The sequence below is a fragment of the Pimephales promelas genome, chromosome 3 (assembly GCF_988280905.1).
Source record: "Pimephales promelas chromosome 3, fPimPro1.hap1.1, whole genome shotgun sequence".
NCBI lineage: Eukaryota > Metazoa > Chordata > Actinopteri > Cypriniformes > Leuciscidae > Pimephales > Pimephales promelas.
The window spans coordinates 3908471-3928796 of NC_142771.1; the positions used below are offsets into that span (position 1 = coordinate 3908471).

The following is a 20326-nucleotide window of genomic DNA, read 5'->3' on the forward strand; positions in this document are numbered from 1 at the left end:
AATTTATGCATTTTTGCTTTTTTACATTTCTGCTTATATTTATGTATCAAGCATGTCTAAATATACCCTATCTTTAGTGCGATTGAATATATACTCATATCAAACGCACAGAAATAATATGTACAGAAATTATGCATTTACTGAATGAAGAACATTCTAACATGAACGTTCTCCAGCATCATGAATGAATGAAGAATAAACACAAACCTCTTTGTTCTTCAAGATCTTCAGTGTGTTTCATTCTGCAGGGTTCTGGATCACTCATGTTCTCACTGTCCTCTTTAATAAACTCAGTCTTTGCAGATTTCAGCTCTTCCATTGATGCTTGTCTATACTTGGAACTGATGGGAATTTACAGTATTTATTGGAGAATTGTTGTGGGAGGAGCTTCACTGATGATGTGGCTGCTGTGTGAGGAGCTGATCTGTCAAAAAACAAAAAAACAGTGAGTTTTATCTCTCAATATTTGTTAGAAATTGTTTGATAACAATTATTCAATGTTTTGTTCGGTAAAGGTCTTTCATGAATAAATGACTATTAAACCATCACAGGGCTTGATGCTAACTTTTTTTAGAAGGAGCACATGTGCTCAAGTTTAATTTGGCGCAATTGACATTTACAAAAAAAAGTTTTTCCTTAAAGGGATGGTTCGGAGTAAAATCAACCTAGGGTCATTTGTGTTCTGCAAATAATGACACACACTAGCAAAAACCTGGCTTCCAGATATTCCAAGAGATGGCAGGAAATTAAAATTTTCAATATAAGAAAATGTTAAGTAAAGTTAGTTTGACCTACCATGGCACTTAAATTGTATATTATATAGTTATATTTAAAAATTTTATATTTAAATTATCTATCTATCTATCTATCTATCTATCTATCTATCTATCTATCTAATGTTGTAAACTATATTAGAAAATAAGTGTAAATAAAGGAGATCATTTAAACCTGATGTTGACATCTAAATGAAAGTTTCTCCAACCTAACTCTACTAAACCATTTGTTGAAAATCTGTACCCATTTTTTTTTTTTCAAGTTTAACTGCATATCAAAAATTGATGAAGAGCTTGAATGTTTCTAACATGAATGTTCTCCAGCATCATGAATGAATGAAGAATAAACACAAACCTCTTTGTTCTTCAGGATCTTCAGTGTGTTTCATTCTGCAGGGTTCTGGATCACTCATGTTCTCACTGTCCTCTTTAATAAACTCAGTCTTTGCAGATTTCAGCTCTTCCTGATGCTCATTTTCACTTGCTTTCACTCATCTTTCCCAATTGTCTAATAATAACTAGTAAGATTAAGTAAACCAAAAATACAGAAGTGTTTTATAAGTGCTTTACTTAAAAAAGTGTGCTATGAACAATTTTTTATTTACTGTCTCATTCACGTTTGTCTAAGTTTTAGTCATCATGATATAGTTTGTTTTCATTAATTGTTCATTCAGAATTCTTCCTTTGAGTTTTCCACATACAGAAGACGCCGTTGTAAAAAAACAAAACAATGTAGCCTACTTAAGATTATTAGTAAGTGGACAATTTGTTAAAGTGTTTCCCAAACCTGTCCTGAAGGACCGTAAGCCCGTTTTAAGATATAATAAGCCCGTTTTCTTTGTCTCCCTAATCAAAGACACTTGATTCAACTCATCGATCAGCTCATGATTTAATTAAAGGATTAATTCACTAAAAAATGTAAATGTCCTGACGATTTACTCATCCACATGTCATCCGAGAAACTCCATCCCTTGCTCCAAATTTAAAGTCGGCCGACATTGTTGTTTTTCCACGTTCGTTGTAACCTCTGTGCTTTTAACACTGCGGGATAACCACGTCACAGCCACAGACAGACGTGACCTTTCCGGCGCGATGACGTCATCGTACGTCGCGCAAATGAAGCACACCGAAGTCGAGCAATTTTGTCATTAAAACTTTTTTTTTTTTAGATCCTTTTAGGTCCCGACTGGGATTGTGCAGAGCCATTCAAAGCCCTTCGAACAGCATTGATTTTAATAATATTGACCTGCAAAATATGTTGTTGTTTTTTTGTTGCATTATTCAATAATTAGAAATCTACAACATTTCCACAAGTATGTTAAACAAATAAAATCATTCTTCCACTGTATAAATGTCTACCCTCCCTGACTTGTCACATCTAAAAAAAAATTCAATTGGCCAAAGTGAAATTGTGCAAAGTGATAAAATTAAATTAGCAGAATTTCACTTGGGCCAATAAAAAATTTAGATGTGACCAGGCAGTCACTAAAAAAAAGTTAGGCATTTTTTTAAAGGACAAAGAAGTTAAAAAAAGAAAAGAAAAAGAAACACCAAAATTTATATAATTTTTTAGTAAAGTCTGTCTTTACTGAAATATGAGCAGAATAAATCACCTTCATGGCGGTTATTGTATAAAACCCCCTGCCAAAATGGTCTGGTGATTTACAGTTATTTATGTGAATATTCAGATTCTTAATTTTGTACTTTTTGTAATGAATTTGACACAGTCTTTTTAATGTGTTCTGAATGCTGTAAATTATCTCCGCTTTTTAATGTTTTGGATAGAAGTTTGAACTTAGTGTTTATGGGGTGCAGATTTCATTTTTTTATATTTTCGCATTATTTTTTATATTTTTATATAATTTACCTTTTTTCTACACACTGTCCCTTCTCGTAAACCGGTCTGATTTCCTAGTTATAAGAACGTAAGTTACACAGTTTTATTATTTATTTATTTTTCTAATCAGATCCATTACTCATGCGTCCAATACAGTAGGTGGCGGTAATACTCCAACGGAGTGAGCAGCCATGAAACGGAAAGAAGAAGAAGAAGGAGGAAGTATTGTAAACACACGCGCCAATATTGCCTTTTCAATTTCAGCGCGAATTCAAACTCGGAGAATATTATTGGATGGAGAGGAGTCGAGCAGAACTTGTGTACGAACGGCTGTTACAGGACGTTTCAGAATAGTATGTTTTTTGTAGATGTATTATACTTTTGTTATTTGTATACCACGATACTTCTACCGCTACTTTTTACTACAACACACAAATACAGTCGAGTTCATACAATCGTTTTAACTCATTATTAGAATCCTCGAAGGGATTATTTGATCATCTCTCTCTCTCACACACACACACACACACTCTCTCTCTCTCCCTCTCTCTCTCTTCAAATGTAGCCAAATATCTGTCCAGAACTATGAGCATATTACAAGACCACCATGGTTTAACCACAGTAAAGAAAATATTTACACAGAAGTATGCTTAATATTACCCGTAGCCATGATATCATTATTTTATGCAGTGTTTCAGACTTATCCCTTGATAAAACATGAACAAAAACATACAGTGAACTAGAGCATTTGTATTATCTGACATTTATTAGCCACAAATCGAACACAAAACTGAAAAGGGTATTTTACCTTTGCAATATATCTGTATTAAAAAAGGGAAGATTAAGCCTTTAAAGCTAAGTTGTTTAATACGACACGTTTAAATATATCGACAGTAGACACACTGTATAGAAAACACATTAATTTTCTAATCACACCCTGAGCAAGGGATCGTTAAACATGATTGCAATATTAACACAGAAACCTAAAGACCATAAACCTGAAGGCAAATGGCTGGTACATTAACATGATCTCCTCAATGCATGTTTCAGCAGCTGTACATTATGATACTTTAATATCTCTATTAAGTTCAACACAATTCTGTTGAGACCAAACATAGTAGGACACATCAATAGTATGTAGTGGGAAGAAGCATATTTCTGTGAAGCAAATGGCACAGATGTTTATCAGATGTAAGAGACACATCAGTGCTCAATCTGCATAATGACGATTCCCTCTGATTCACAGCGTTAGCATACTGAGGTGATGAGGCCGTTGTCCACAATTAATTTACATGCGTACTTTTAAAGTGACAACTGCTGTACTAGGGCAGTAAATGGGCCAGTAATACCCATATTTCACGTCAATAGTTCCTGTTTTCACCTCATTTATTATGCTGATGTCTTCTGATCTCCTGTAAACTGACACTCATTTCATTGGCATCAACAGGCTGAGGTATTCATTTATTAAAGGGATAGTTCACCCAAAAATGTAAATTATGTCTGTAATTATTCTCCCTCATGTTGTTCCAAGACTTTCGTTCATCTTCAGAACACACATTTAGATATTTTTGATTAAATCTAAGAGCTGGATCACTCCTCCATAGGCATCTATTGTAATTGAAACTTGCTGACGCAGAAAGTTAGGAAAGACATTGTTAAAATAGTCCAAGTGATTACAGTGGCTCAACCATACATTTTATCAAGCGATGAGAATACATTTTGTGCGCAAAAAACAAACAAACTGTGTTTTAGCATCAGTTACTTTACAGACAAACAGAAATAAATGCTTATGTGTTAAGTATAAAAACAAACTCAGTACTGATATATTTTATTTTTATTTTGGGCAGATCAGTACCTCCCAATAAAACTTACTATAATTGAAGCCCCTCCCACACCATTACATCATCAGTGAATCCCCTCCCACATCATTACACCATCAGTGAAGCTCCTCCCACTGTAATTCCCTATAAATGCTGGAATATTCCCATCAGCTACAAGTGAAGACGAGCATCAGGAAGAGCTGAAATCGGCAAAGACTGATTTTATTAAAGAGGACGGTGAGAACATGAGTGATTCAGAACCCTGCAGAATGAAACACACTGAAGATCCCGAAGAACAAAGAGGTTGGTGTTTATTCTTTATTCATTAATGATGCTGGAGAACATTCATGTTACAAACATTTGAATATGTAATGAATTTTCAAGCACGTTTAGATATGCAGTTAAACTATAAAATGGGTAAAAATGTTTTTGTTTGTTAGTTTTAACAAATGGTCAGTAATGTGAGGTTTATACACTTTTTGTCAACATCAGGCCAAACTAAATATTCTAGCTATGTAATGTAACATTTATTTGCATTGTTTTTCAATATAGTTATCTTTATAATAACCTTAAGTAAACGACAAACTAATTCAAGTAAATCAACTTTCCAAAATGGCTGACAGGGTTGTAAGCATAACTTAAGCAAAACTTGATTTATAGTTAGTTGTATTTCTTATAAATAATATAAGTGTCGCATTCATTGAGATTCTTCTTATAATAACTTTGGTAACAGAGTTGATGAATGTGATCAACACTGTACAGTGTGAGTAACAGAGAGAAAGGATTGAGATTATTTTCTTATCCTCCCATCAGGCAGCAGAAAAACCCCAGATGATGTCACTTCCTGTGTCTCAATTTTAAGAAATGCTCTTTTTGAAAATGAAGAAAATCATGTCAGAAGTAACAGGGTTGAGTCAAATGTATAGGACACAGATAATGCTCATAAAAATGGCTAATTTAAAACTAGTTAAAGCCGCAGTCACTCTTGACTTTAAGTATGTGAAATTTCTATGGACACTTTAATCTTAAAGGGATAGTTCACTTTGAAATTAAATTTTGATATGTTTTAGCTTACCTCAAGGTCATCCAAGATATAGGTGTCTTTGTTTCCGCATTCAGACCGATCTCATGAAGGAGCGTGTGTTTGACACGCCAATTCGTATTTCCATTTTTGGCGTGCTATCAACACGCATAATCGCTTTTCAGCGTGTTTATGAACGCCGTTGACTTAACGTTATTACTGTATATATAAATATATGACTTACCTCAACCCCGTCCCTAAACCTAACCGTCACTGGGGTTAATGCCATTAATGACTGTTCCCTTACCATCCTAGGAAAGAAAAAGATAGCTCCCCAGATGTAGATGTACATTTTGCTTTGTTTTGCTCGGACATTTGACGGCGACATTGATAGCCTAAGACACGAAACGAGCGGTTTGTGTGAGAAAACGAACAGTATTTATATCGTTTCTACCTCTTGTAACCACAGCCATGTCCAAGCAGTGGCGGCTCCAGACAATTTTGATTGGGGGGGCAATGGGGGGTCCTGGTCATTTCAAGGGGGGGGGGGGTCTCATGAAAACCAACAAAAAAATACAGTTGACACGGCTAATAACTGCATATTACTGCTACTTAACAACAAAAACAACACAGCATATCAACTACTTTGTTTTTAATTAATTTCGGTTTGCAAACAATATGCTCGAACTTTAATTGCCATAGCCACACCACACCCATTACAGAAAACATATTTACAAAATGTGATGATTGGTTGTAATTTCAGAGGGAGTCAGTAGTGGTGGCTGGGGGTTGATACGAACATGGATGAATAAAGCAGCAGAGAAAATGTTCATGAAAAAGATGCAGTTTAATTCAAGCACAACAATGAACAAAACACAAAATAGTATCTATTCTCATACTCTCACCACCTTTTGATTGCCCTACTTTACACCTAAAGCCCTGTTTTAAGATAGTTTCTGATGAAATAGAACGGTTAAGATTGAAATTTGGTCAAATTAGCTACTGCTGTCCCGAGAACTTGTGTTAGCACTGGAACAATCATTCATAAAACGCATAAACTTTCGTTTACAAAGACGTGAAACTCACCGAGTGGTCTGGGATGTTCACTGAAATGCTCACGCAAAAATCGCTGCAAAAGATGTTTTCCAAAAGGTTTTAAAATAGTTTTTGTACAACTACATTGACTTGACTTGGGACAAAACTACGATATAAAACCATGGAAGGCATCTTTTACAGCGATTTTATTATGATTTTGTATTCTATTTCATCAGCAACGATCTTAAAACAGGGCTTTAAGAGTAAAATACCGAACTAACCCTTTAAGTCTCCAGTCTCCTCCTGTGTCTACTTCTCTCCTCTTAACTCTCCAGTCTCCATCAAGCAGGCCTCGCCCTCCACGGCAACAGGTATATTTTCACTCCTATTGCTATAATTTCCGTCAGCTCTCATTATATAAAGCGATCCATTTTTAGCTTCGTTGCAGCTCGCGGTAGCGCCTTGAATACAATGACGCAAGGTGTAGCAGCAACGTTCATGGGGCGTGGCATTGATTCTTGTGTTTATATTTTGTATATGTCGAATAAATTATTTATGATTATTGTTCTGCCTAGTTTGAAGAGAAACATTTTTAAATCTTTATCCTGCATAAATATATTTTTTAATCAGGAAGTGGGTGGGGGGTCGAATGGGGGGTCACAGCGTTTTTTGGGAGGGTCTTAAGACCCCCCAAGACCCCCCCTGGCGCCGCCACTGTGTCCAAGTGATCTGAGGGCGCTTTGTGGCTGTCGTTACAAGAGGTAAAAACGGTATGTCCCCCTGAGACGAGAGATTTATGTATTTTTTGGCAATACTTCTATGACGCAAAAATCGTCATTTTTGTTTTGGCCAGAGGCTAAGCCATTAGTAGAAGCTAGATCCGCATGTTTTCAACCTGACCATAGAGGGTGCGATTTCACTCACAGAATGTAGGCAATAACCAGTGTCAGCCATGTTTTTTGTTTTAAAGCTAAGCTAACGGACTCTTGCTCCGTGGAGAAAGATGAAAAGTAGGGGTGACCATACGTCCTCTTTTTCCCGGACATGTCCGGCTCTTCCTCCCGACCGCCAAGCAGGTCTTGCTCCTCCTGCCGCCTCCCGCTCCCCCACCATCCGTGCGACAGACAAGACTTCGAGAACGCCCAAAATGTCAGGGTCTCGGCTCTTATTTTCCACAGTCGCAGCCCAGATAGACAAGTCTATTTGATGAGATGTTTACATCTGGAAGACGTTTTTTTAAGAGTGTTTGCTCATCTGCAATACATCTATAGGACGTGTCCTGTCAGATGTCAAATAGACGTTTAGAAGATGTCTCTAAGATGTAATGATTTAGAATGTATGTTAAACTGACATCTTCTAAACGTCTATTTGACATCTGACAGGAAACCCAGATAGACAAATCTATTTGATGTGATGTTTACATCTGGAAGACATATTTTAAAGAGAGTTTGCTCATCTGCAAGACGTCTATAGAACGTGTCCTGTCAGATATCAAATAGACGTTTAGAAGATGTCAGTTTAACATGCATTCTAAATCATTACATCTTAAAGACATCTTCTAAACGTCTATTTGACATCTGACAGGGACGTCCTATAGACGTCTTGAAGATGAGCAAACACTCTTTAAAATACGTCTTCCAGATGTAAATATTACATCAAATAGACTTGTGCTATCTGGGAACATCCTATAGACCTACTGCAGATGAGCAAACACTCTTAAAAATACGTCTTCCAGATGTAAACATTACATCAAATAGACTTGTGCTATCTGGGAGTTCACTACGCCTACATTATTTCACACTGACTCGTATGTGCCAGCTTTGCAGGTCATGCATTCTGCTTCAAAATCGCACAAAACGCACATCAGCTGATCACTTATTTAGCGATCATGTAAACACTACATTCAGATTCCGATTGAAACATTGTAAACATAATGCATGGCAAAATCCGAATCCTGGACATCCCAAAATCTGGCAGACGAATCCAACGCTGGTCAGGAGGAAGAGCACTGGCAGACTCACGATAAAATGGCATCTTTTAGTTCACCCAAAAATGAAAATTAAGTCATTAATTACTCACCCCCATGCTGTACCAACCCCGTAAGACCTTCGTTCATCTTCGGAACACAAATGAAGATATTTTTGATTAAATTTGAGATCTGTATAACTACCACATTGGCTCCTAAGGGACTGCCTCTTGACGGCCCAGAAAGTCAATGAAGAAAATGTTTAAATATCCCAAGTGACTACCGTGGCTCAACTATATGTTTACCAAGCGACGCGAATACTTTTTGTGCGAAAAAACAAACAAAAATAACGAGTTTATTCGACTATTTTTTTCTTCCTTGTAGGCCAGAACGAGACTTCCTTATAGATTTCCACGACGCATGCGCGAGAATTGCGATCTGAAGTAGTGTAAGCTGTGTACGCAGATCGCAAATCTCGCGCATGCGTCGTGGAAATCTATAAGGAAGTCTCGTTCTGGCCTACAAGGAAGAAAAAAATAGTCGAATAAACTCGTTATTTTTGTTTGTTTTTTCGCACAAAAAGTATTCGCGTCGCTTGATAAACATATAGTTGAGCCACGGTAGTCACTTGGGATATTTAAACATTTTCTTCATTGACTTTTTGGGCCGTCAAGAGGCAGTCCCTTAGGAGCCAATGTGGTAGTTATACAGCTCTCAAATTTAATCAAAAATATCTTCCTTTGTGTTCCGAAGACGAACAAAGGTCTTACGGGGTTGGTACAGCATGGGGGTGAGTAATTAATGACTTAATTTTCATTTTTGGGTGAACTAACCCTTTAAGTGGTTAAGTTTCGAAGTCAACTAGTAACCTATTTGAATCAATTCTTCCGGTACTGCCGTCTGTAACCGGTAGGTGTGGCTTTAGGAGTGGCCTCGTAGGGCATGTCAATAATACAACATGACATCATGACTTTTGCGTAAACATACACGGCACTTTCGAGTCAAGTAGCGTGTTATCTCTACACATTTTGAGCTATCCGCGTGTATGTCTACGCCATTAACGTCCGCGTCATTCCGCGTGTCTGTACACGCCGTCAAATGTCCAGTCATAAATGCCATTAACCCCAGTGACGGTTAAGTTTAGGGATGGGGTTGAGGTAAGTCATATATTTTTTTTCCTATGGAAAGGGAACAGTCATAAATGCCATTAACCCCAGTGACGGTTAGGTTTAGGGACGGGGTTGAGGTAAGTCATATATTTATATAACATTAAGTCAATGGCGTTCACAAAAATGAAAATTGGCGTGTCATACACACGCTACTTCATGAGATCAGTCTGCAAAAATACATTTCCTGGCTTTTCTCAGTCTAGAAGGCACCAATTTCTTAAATAATTTCACATTTCTTAATACATACATGATCCAATTTAAATACACATTCAATTTTGTTATTCACTTGATCTTGAGTTTCTGATGTCCCACATTCATTTGCATATAAATGGAAGTCGGTGGAATAATAAGTCTACTGTGAGCAGCCCTCAGTAATTAAAAAGCAAAATAAATTAAATATCCAAAAGTTGGTGTGAAAATATGGAAGTTTTTTTGAATTTTGAATTAATTGAATAAAATCAATTTTTCTTTCATGTCAGACCTGATGGAAGAGAACGAGGAGAGTGAAGAATTGAGTGAAGAGGAGGACGAACATCATATTAAACCTGGAGAAAAACCTTTAAGTTGCTCAAAGACTAAAAAGACATTTTTAAAGAAGAGAAGAGCCAAGAAATCTTTCACCTGCACTCAGTGTGGAACAGGTCTCAAATCCAAACAAGGTCTTGAGTTTCACATGAGGATCCACACTGGAGAGAAACCACACACATGTGATCAATGTGAAAAGAGTTTCACAACCAAAAAAAGTCTTGAAATTCACACGAGAGTTCACACTGGAGAGAAACCACACACATGTGATCAGTGTGGAAAAAGTTTCAAAGAAAAATCTAGTCTTAAGATTCACATGAGAGTCCACACTGGAGAGAAGCCGTACACATGTGATCAGTGCGGGAAGAGTTGCACACAAAAAACACACCTGGAAAGTCACATGAAGATCCACACCGGAGAGAAGCCGTTCATGTGTGATCAGTGTGAAAAGAGATTCTCGCACAAACAAGGTCTTGATGTTCACATGAGAGTTCATACAGGAGAGAAACTGTTCGCATGTGATCAATGTGAAAAAAGGTTTACATACAAATATAGTTTAAAGACTCACATGAGCGTTCACACCGGAGAGAAGCCGTTCATGTGTGATCAGTGTGAACAGAGATTCTCCAAAAAATCACGTCTCGATCAACACTTAAGAGTTCACACCGGAGTGAAGCCGTACGCATGCTATCAATGTGAGAAGAGTTACAATCAATCATCACACCTTAATGAACACATGAAGATCCACACCGGAGAGAAGCCGTTCTCATGCAGTAAGTGCGGGAAGAGGTTTATTAGCAAACACAATCTTGAGCTTCACATGAGAGTTCACACCGGAGAGAAGCCGTTCATGTGTGATCAGTGCGAGAAGAGATTCTCAAACAAACAAAGTCTTCAGATTCACATGAGGACCCACACTGGAGAGAGACCGTTCTCATGTGATCAGTGCGGGAAGGCTTTCATAATCAAAAAAAATCTTAAGCTACACATGAGAGTTCACACTGGAGAGAAGCCGTTCATGTGTGAACACTGTGAAAAGAGATTCTCAAACAAACAAAGTCTAAAGCTTCACATGATGATCCACACCGGAGAGAGGCCGTTCTCATGTGATCAATGCGGCAAAACATTTCTCAGGGCAACAGAGGTGAAGAAACACCAGACAGTTCATACGAAGGAGAAGCCACATTCATGTTCTGTGTGTGGAAAGAGTTTTTCACAGCTGCAATATTTACAAGAACATCAGAAAATACACACTGGTGTGAGAGAGTACATGTGCTTTGAGTGTGAGAAGACTTTTACTAATGCAAGCAGTTTAAAACGGCACCAGAGGGTCCACACTGGAGAAAAACCTTACAAGTGTTCACACTGCGACAAGAGATTCAATCAGTCATCAACTCTGACAACACATGAGAAGATCCACACTGGAGAAAAACCTTACAAGTGTTCACAGTGTGACAAGAGATTCAGTGATTCATCTAGTCTGACATCACATAAGAGGATCCACACTGGAGAAAAACCTTACAAGTGTTCACACTGTGACAATAGATTCAGTCACTCATCATATCTGACAAAACATGAGAGGATCCACACTGGAGAAAAACCTTACAAGTGTTCACACTGTGATAAGAGATTCAATGATTCATCATATCTTAAAGCACATGAGAGGATCCACACTGGAGAAAAACCTTACAAGTGTTCACACTGTGACAAGAGATTTAATCTGTCATCAGCTCTGAAAAGACATGAGAGGATCCACAGCGGAGAAAAACCTTACATGTGTTTACACTGTGACAAGATATTCAGTGACTTATCATCTCTGAAAATACATGAGAAGATCCACACTGGAGAAAAACCTTACAAGTGTTCACACTGCGACAAGAGATTCAGTCGGTCGTCATTTCTGAAAAAACATGAGAAGATCCACAGCAGAGAGAAGCCGCACACGTGTGATCAGTGTGGACAGAGTTTCTCTATTAAAAGTCAGCTGAAGATACACATGAAGATCCACGTGTAACCATCCAACACAGTCTGAGGTCACGGTAAGTAGTTCATCTTTATGTGCTGAGCAACAAAAGTCTCTTCTTTTAAGTTAGTTTCCCAACAGCCACGATTAGAGAGAGCACATTTTGTTGGTTGATGTGGTATCTACTAATTCATGTTCAGACCAACACGAAAGTTCAGTCTGATTTTCACATGCAATTTGTCTGTTCAGACCAATGCTAATTCACTCTCACTGTAGGTGTCGCTCTTGGCACCTTCATGTCAAAGTAACTCTGATTAGAGTGTATAATATACTCACTTGATTTAATTTGTCTTTTAGACCTGATGGATGTGATCAAGAAAGAAAAAACAGAAGCCAAAAAAAATCTGTCTCCTGCCCTAAATCAAGGCTGAAGATTCACATGAGGATCCACAGCGGAGCAAAACCTTACACATGTGATCAATGCAGGACTTGAAGAAGAAGAGGCCATAACATGAATTTAACTTGTTCTTAATTGTTTTTATAACATCTAGTTTCTCTTCAACTCTTCAATGCAAAATGTAGTTTTATACTTTCATGGATCATTTAAACTGGACAGTTCTATGAGATGCTTTGCGTGTTAGCAAAGCATCATGTAAAATGGGAGAGGGATGATTTAATGTTAATAAAACCCCCAGTTATTAATTTTATGTCTCAGAATGTGTTTCTTGTTTTTAATTTCACCACTGTTTAACCAACGTGTGCCTGATGTGCTGAATCTGTGAAACACGAGTCTTGAAGGGACCGTGGAAGCAAATGTATTGGCAGAGACTTGTGCCTCAATTGGTAAAAGAATTAGTCAACCACCATTGAGTATTACATTAACAGCAATTAGGAGTATTGAGAAATGTAAAATGGCAGAGGTGGCTAGTCTCCCTTGGTATATCGACCAATCATTGACGAGACGTAAATTATTTAACCTATTTGAACAGGATTTGTTTCCAGGTATGACTAAAAATGTGCCTTTGACTTTCATTTATATATTCATTTTATATATAGGCCAATATATATATATACAGAACTGTGCAAAAGTTTTAGGCAGGTTTGTAAAAATGCTGTAAAGTAAGAATACTTTCAAAAATAGACATGTTAATAGATTATATTTAGCAATTAACTAAATGCAAAGTGAGTGAACAGAAGAAAAATCTAAATCAAATCCATATTTGGTGCGACAACCCTTTGCCTTCCGAACAGCATTAATTCTTCTAGGTACACTTGCACAAAGTCAGGGATTATGTAGGCATATAGTCAGGTGTATGATTAAACAATTATACCTGTAAATTTCTGATAAAAACTTTAGTTCAGGAAATGTGCTACCAGGATGGTGTGTCCATTAAAACACAGGGGTCCAATACTCAGTCCATTATCATTTATTGAAAGGCCACAGGGTGAATTGGAATCAGATAGAGTTGTATGGTTTCTATAAACAAAAGAACAAACAGAATCTTAAATATAATTAACACCATAGAACTTCAACTAATAAATCCTTAATCACATAATACATTTCAGAATTAGACAAACAGAATCTCAAGAATTAACATAATAAAACAAAGCAAACAAACTTACATTGTCAGGAACACATAAACTCTTCAAAGGCTCTCATTAGGAGAGAAAGAAAGGACAATCTGTTTCCATTGCATGTGCCACACCATTACACCAAACAATAGTACCTTATCAATCATTAAGTGCACCTGAGGAGACTTAGCTCCTCCCATGATTGGCTATGTCATGTGATCCATAGGAATTCTCAACAATACCAAACATGTGCTAATGATCATCAATTCAATATGTAGGTTGAAACACAATCATTAACTGAAACAGAAACAGCTGTGTAGGAGGAAGTAAACTGGGTGAGGAACAGCCAAACTCAGCTAACAAGGTGAGGTTGCTGAAGACAGTTTACTGTCAAAAGTCATACACCATGGCCAGGCTGAGCACAGCAACAAGACACAAGGTAGTTATACTGCATCAGCAAGGTGTCTCCGAGGCAAAAATTTCAAGGCAGACTGGGGTTTCCAGATGTGCTGTCCAAGCTCTTTTGAAGAAGCACAAAGAAACGGGCAACGTTGAGGACCGTAGACGCAGTGGTCGGCCAAGGAAATTTACTGCAGCAGATGAAAGACGCATCATGCTTACTTACCTTCACAAACTGAAGATGTCCAGCAGTGCCATCAGCTCAAAACTGGTAGAAAACAGTGGGACCCTGGTAGACCCATCTACAGTCCGGAGAAGTCTGGTCAGAAGTGGCCTTCGTGGAAGACTTGCGGCTAAAAAGCCATACCTCCGACGTGGAAACAAGGCCAAGTGACTCAACTTTGCACGAAAACACAGGAACTGGGGTGCAGGAAAATGGCAGCAGGTGCTCTGGACTGATGAGTCCAAATTTGAAATATTTGGCTGTCGCAGAAGGCAGTTTGTTCACCGAAGGGCTGGAGAGCGGTACACGTCTGCAGGCAACAGTGAAGCATGGTGGAGGTTCCTAGCAAGTTTGGGGCTGCATTTCTGCAAATGGAGTTGGGGATTTGGTCAGAATCAATGGTCTCCTCAATGCTGAGAAGTACAGGCAGATACTTATCCATCATGCAATATCTGTCACGGGAACACACAGGGAAACAGGTGGATCCAAATGCAGCATATTTATTATCAGGGCAATCCAACTCATAGTCATCCATGCAGGGGTCAAAATACATTTTAGCAGTCCAATAAACAAATAAACAAGAAACAAACCACGAACAGGCAAGAAAACAGACCTCAGAAGTGTTAGTGACATTCAGCAACGAATCCGTACACAAACTAACACAGACAGGGAATATATACACAGAACTAACAAGACTAACACAGAACAGCTGGAAACAATGATTACAGGGAACAGCTGAGTGCAATGAACTGATGAGTGACAGTGACAGACAGAATGCTGGGAAATGCAGTTCCAGAAATACATGACACCGAGGGGAAGGAGGACATCTAGTGGACAAACAAGGAAACACAACCAGACACTGTGACATAACCCCCCCTCTACGGAGTGGCTACCAGACACTCCACGACAACAACTACAACACAATCACAAGAGTTCAGGAGGGAGGTGGAACGGTGGAGGATCAGGGGGAGGGATGGTGGGCCAGGTCCATGAAGGGAGACAGGAACAAGGGGTGAGGGCTTTACCGAGGACCAGGGCGAGACACAGAGTCCATCGGGTGGCCAGGGCGAGACACGTAGTCCATCGGGCGGCCAGGGCGGAGCAGACCTTTCGGGTGGCCAGGGCGGTGAAGACCCCTCGGGTGGCCAGGGCGGTGAAGACCCCTCGGGTGGCCAGGGCGGTGAAGACCTTTCGGGTGGCCAGGGCGGTGAAGACCCCTCGGGTGGCCAGGGCGGTGAAGACCCCTCGGGTGGCCAGGGCGGAGCAGACCTTTCGGGTGGCCAGGGCGGAGAAGACCCCTCGGGTGGCCAGGGCGGTGAAGACCCCTCGGGTGGCCAGGGCGGTGAAGACCCCTCGGGTGGCCAGGGCGGTGAAGACCCCTCGGGTGGCCAGGGCGGTGAAGACCCCAACTCAGGCACAGACACCGGCTCAGGAACAGACACAAGGACAGACACAAACACAGACATAGACACTGGGTCCGGAATCGACATGAGCTCCAGCTCTGGAACAGGCATTGATTCTGCTTCCGGCTCAGGAACCGGCACTGGCTCTGCCTCTGGCTCAGGAACAGGCGCTGGCTTTGCCTCCGGCTCGGGAACAGGCGCTGGCTCTGCCTCCGGCTCGGGAACAGGCGCCGGCTCAGGAACTGACACTAAAACAGACACAGTCACAAGAACAGACACAAACACAGAAAAAAACGCTGGGTCCTGAACCAACATGAGCTCCAGCTCAGGGACAGGGACAGGCACCGGCTCAGGGACAGGCACCGGCTCAGGGACAGGTCTCTCCAACGTCTTAATCAGACGCTCAAGATAGTCCCAGCTCAGGGATACAGACGGGACCTGACCAGTCTTTCGTCGGGCAGACGGGTCGTGAACAGTCTCTCGCTGGGCCGACGGGACGTGGACAGTCTCTCGCTGGGCAGACGGGACGTGGACAGTCTCTCGCTGGGCCGACGGGACGTGGACAGTCTCTCGCTGGGCCGACGGGACGTGGACAGTCTCTCTCTGGGCAGACGGGACGTGGACAGTCTCTCTCTGGGCAGACGGGACATGAGCAGTCTCTCGCTGGGCAGACGGGACGTGAACAGTCTCTCGCTGGGCAGACGGGTATTTCCTCCTCCTTCTCCGTCGTTCTTTATGGTGAGGTATAGGCTCCAGGCTGGACAGGACCAGCGGTGAAGGAAGCTCTGGGCTGAGCATCACCGGCCCATGGTCGGAGAAAGACCAAAGTTGAGAGTGATTCCGGGGCTTACTTCTAGGACCTCCTCTCCTGCGGCCTCCACGAGTCCCAGAAAACTTGGCCAGACGGGTTCCCCTAAAAGATTCTCGGTCATCGGTGGCCGGGTTCTCAGGGGAATTGACCACCTTGACCTCAGTCCGGCGGGCCAATAAGGCAAAGCCCTGAAAAATGTTCATGCTACTGGATCCATTATTTGACGGATTCGTTCTGTCACGGGAACACACAGGGAAACAGGTGGATCCAAATGCAGCATATTTATTATCAGGGCAATCCAACTCATAGTCATCCATGCAGGGGTCAAAATACATTTTAGCAGTCCAATAAACAAATAAACAAGAAACAAACCACGAACAGGCAAGAAAACAGACCTCAGAAGTGTTAGTGACATTCAGCAACGAATCCGTACACAAACTAACACAGACAGGGAATATATACACAGAACTAACAAGACTAACACAGAACAGCTGGAAACAATGATTACAGGGAACAGCTGAGTGCAATGAACTGATGAGTGACAGTGACAGACAGAATGCTGGGAAATGCAGTTCCAGAAATACATGACACCGAGGGGAAGGAGGACATCTAGTGGACAAACAAGGAAACACAACCAGACACTGTGACAATATCATCAGGGAGGCATCTTATTGGCCCCATATTTATTCTGCAGCATGACAATGACCCCAAACATACAGCGAAAGTCATTAAGAACGATTTTCAGCGTAAAGAAGAACAAGGAGTCAAGTAAGACTTGGAGGAGTCCAGGCGTCAAGGAGAACAAGTAAGCATGATAGGGCGGCAGTGGCTCAGTGGTACGTGTAGGTTGTCTACAAACCGAAAGGTTGGTGGTTCAATCCCCGGTTCCACCTGACCAAGTGTCGAGGTGTCCATGAGCAAGAAACCTAACCCCAGCTGCTCCCGACGAGCTGGATGGCACCTTGCATGGCTGACACCGCCGTCGGTGTATGAATGAGTGAGTGAATGGGTGAATGTGAGGCAAATGTAAAGCGCTTTGGTGGCCATTGGGTCTATGCTTTATAAATGCAGTCCATTTACCATTCAAGGAGTCCTGGAAGTGATGGTATGGCCCCCACAGAGCCCTGATCTCAACATCATCGAGTCTGTCTGGGATTACATGAAGAGAGAGAAGCAACTGAGGCTGCCTAAATCCACAGAAGAACTGTGGTTGGTTCTCCAAGATGTTTGAGCCAACCTACCTGCCGAGTTCCTTCAAAAACGGTGTGCAAGTGTACCTAGAAGAATTGATGCTGTTTTGAAGGCAAAGGGTGGTCACACCAAATATTGATTTGATGTAGATTTTTCTTCTGTTCACTCACTTTGCATTTTGTTAATTGATAAATATAATCATATTATAATAAATATGATAAATATAATTAACATGTCCGTTTTTGAAAGCATTCTTACTCTACAGCATTTTTTCACACGTGCCTAAAACTTTTGCACAGTACTGTATATATATATATGTGTGTGTGTATATATATATATATATGACCGTACATTAATCTGACTAAAAATAGTGTGTTTACCAGTGATGCGCGGGTCAATGTATAAACAACCCGCACCCGACCGACGTTTTCAACTAACCCGCTCGCAACTCGGGCCGCAAAAAAGGAAAGAAAATATTGTAACCGACCGGCTTCCTGATCCGCATTTTTTTAAAGTAGTGAATGCTCATTGTAGCGTCATTGGGCCATAGACGTGTAACACAAATGTGAAAATAGCATCGCAAGAAGTACACATAACAAAGCCAGCATCAAAGCCAGCACCTTGGTCATCATCTTTCATTATTTCCCGACACTTTGACCTTCGTATTTGTGTAGCTATTAGCGGAGCTTCTACTCCCCAGTCTTCACCTTTTCTCTTGCCGCCTCCATCTCTCCCTGCAGACTGTAGTGATGGCCGGTTCGTGAACGAATCGTTCTTTTGAACCGGTTCTTTTTAGTGAACCGGTGTAACCGGACTGAATCGTTCGAAACAGTTTGCATCTTGCGTCAGTGCTTAATCCACAAGTTACTAAAGTTACTCACTTTCAGACCAATATCCCGGAGTATATTTTACTCCAGTAACTCCAACAGTTCACTAAACTGAGACATGTTGGTGCCACTGCTGAGAGAAGTGATAAGCACGAGCAGCTGATACTGCGCATCCGCATAGTACCGAATGCACAGGTACAGCGGTTCTCGAATCACCAGTACAGAACCAAGACTGAGCTCATGCGTCATCTTCGTGCCAGTTACTCAGCCAAATAAAGTGTAGGCCTATGTATTTCATAGAAAATTGTGTATAGTACTATATACAAAGGTTTAATTGGCATCTTTATTTCAAACGACCCGACCGACCGGGATCCGAATATCATTAAAAATATTTTTGGATGACTCGAAACTGCGGATAACCGCGGGTGACCGCAGGCTCCCGCTCATCACTGGTGTTTACCAAGTTTATGTGGGCGTTTACATGTCTCATTGTGTTTCTTCAGATCATTTGAATTTTAAATGAGCACTCTCTTCCGTGGGCGTGTCACATTAGGAAAATAATGAGCTATGAGAACGATAATAAGAATGGCTGAGATCTCACATAAACAGAGAATACTTATTTTAGTTTTAAAAAAGATGATTTAAAAGTACAAACTTAAATGATTATAAACATTGCTCTTGCCTGAGTGAATAGCATTCGCTGAGGGCGGAGACGGAGAAGCAGAACGCACAACCATGTTTATTTTCTTTATTTTACAAAAGCACAATATTTTATTTTGACTGTAGGTGGGCACATAAAAAGTAGACATTTAACAGTTTATTTGACATATTTCTTAAAGGGATAGTTCACTTTGAAATTATTTTTTGATATGTTTTATCTTAGCTAAAGGGCATCCAAGATGTAGGTGTCTTTATTTCCACAGTATTTTCAATTTTGATATTTTTCGGTCAAACCGGTGTTGTCTGTCAGTCATATAATGGAGGTTTATGGGGTCCCCCTCAAATAGCATGCACAGAGAAATCAAATTTAAACATGATCTAATGACTCGTAAATGTAAGTACACATTGATGGCCTAAGACACGAAACAAGCGGTTTGTATGAGTATTTATATCGTTTTTACCTCTTGTAACCACAGCCACGTCCAAGTGATCTGAGGACGCGGGCGCTTCGGTCTGTGTAAGCGCCGGCAAAAACCCGAATATGCTCATATCCCGGATTTTAAAAACAAGGGATATTATACCTGGGGTACCCCTTTTCTAACCCGAATTTTTGGTCATGTAAACGTGTGTCGGCATTTCCCCATAGTGATTTGTGTTCTTCTGCGCATGTTCTATTCGCAAGGAATCTTGGTCTTTTGAGTAGAGAAACTTCTCGGCGCATACAAAAATACCGGAAGTAAACATGGCGAGACGCAGCACAGCATACTTTTGGAGCGAGGTCAGTAACGTTACCAGCATCAAAGTGCAAACAAAGGCGATCGCTATCTGCCCCGAACTATTCATCATCCGCGTGCTGCTGTTGTTGCTGTCTTTGGATAATGGAAGAAGAATCGGAAATGATGCATATTGCGTCTTAAGGTTATCCGTACGTCCAGACGCTAACCACCGTTGTCACCGTTTACATCGGGATATTGCAATTACATGTTTACAGGAGAAACTCTCTCTGCTCACACATGTAAACGGGTTATACCTAATGTTTCAGAAACCCCGAATAGTGACCTTAACCCAATCATAACCCGAAAATTGGCTGCATGTAAACGTAGTCAATGAGTGACGTACAAGCGCAAGAGA

The 20326-nt window shown here is 40.5% G+C and overlaps 1 protein-coding gene and 1 pseudogene across 6 annotated transcripts in view; one reads left to right on the forward strand and one right to left on the reverse strand.

Annotated features, from left to right (window-relative positions):
* The window catches only part of LOC148981876 (uncharacterized), a 55207-nt gene extending 53296 nt beyond the window's left edge, over positions 1-1911 (reverse strand). Inside the window, exons 1-2 of one of the 5 annotated variants that reach the window (XM_089129183.1) lie at positions 1713-1858; positions 1129-1291 (exon numbers count right to left, since the gene is read on the reverse strand). In XM_089129183.1, the coding sequence (XP_088985309.1) occupies positions 1129-1186 (58 nt within the window). In that variant the 5' untranslated portion in view covers positions 1187-1291; positions 1713-1858. Of the gene's footprint in view, positions 1-207; positions 425-1128 lie in introns of all 5 variants that reach the window. The other 4 variants (XM_089129182.1, XM_089129181.1, XR_016155291.1 and 1 more) reach the window with 4 other exon arrangements.
* A 904-nt stretch (positions 1912-2815) lies between these two features.
* Positions 2816-12880, forward strand: LOC120475418 (uncharacterized; annotated as a pseudogene). The gene is made up of 4 exons (XR_016155281.1): positions 2816-2963; positions 4458-4733; positions 10101-12185; positions 12467-12880. The product of XR_016155281.1 is annotated as an uncharacterized LOC120475418 (transcript).
* Positions 12881-20326: the final 7446 nt, after the last annotated feature.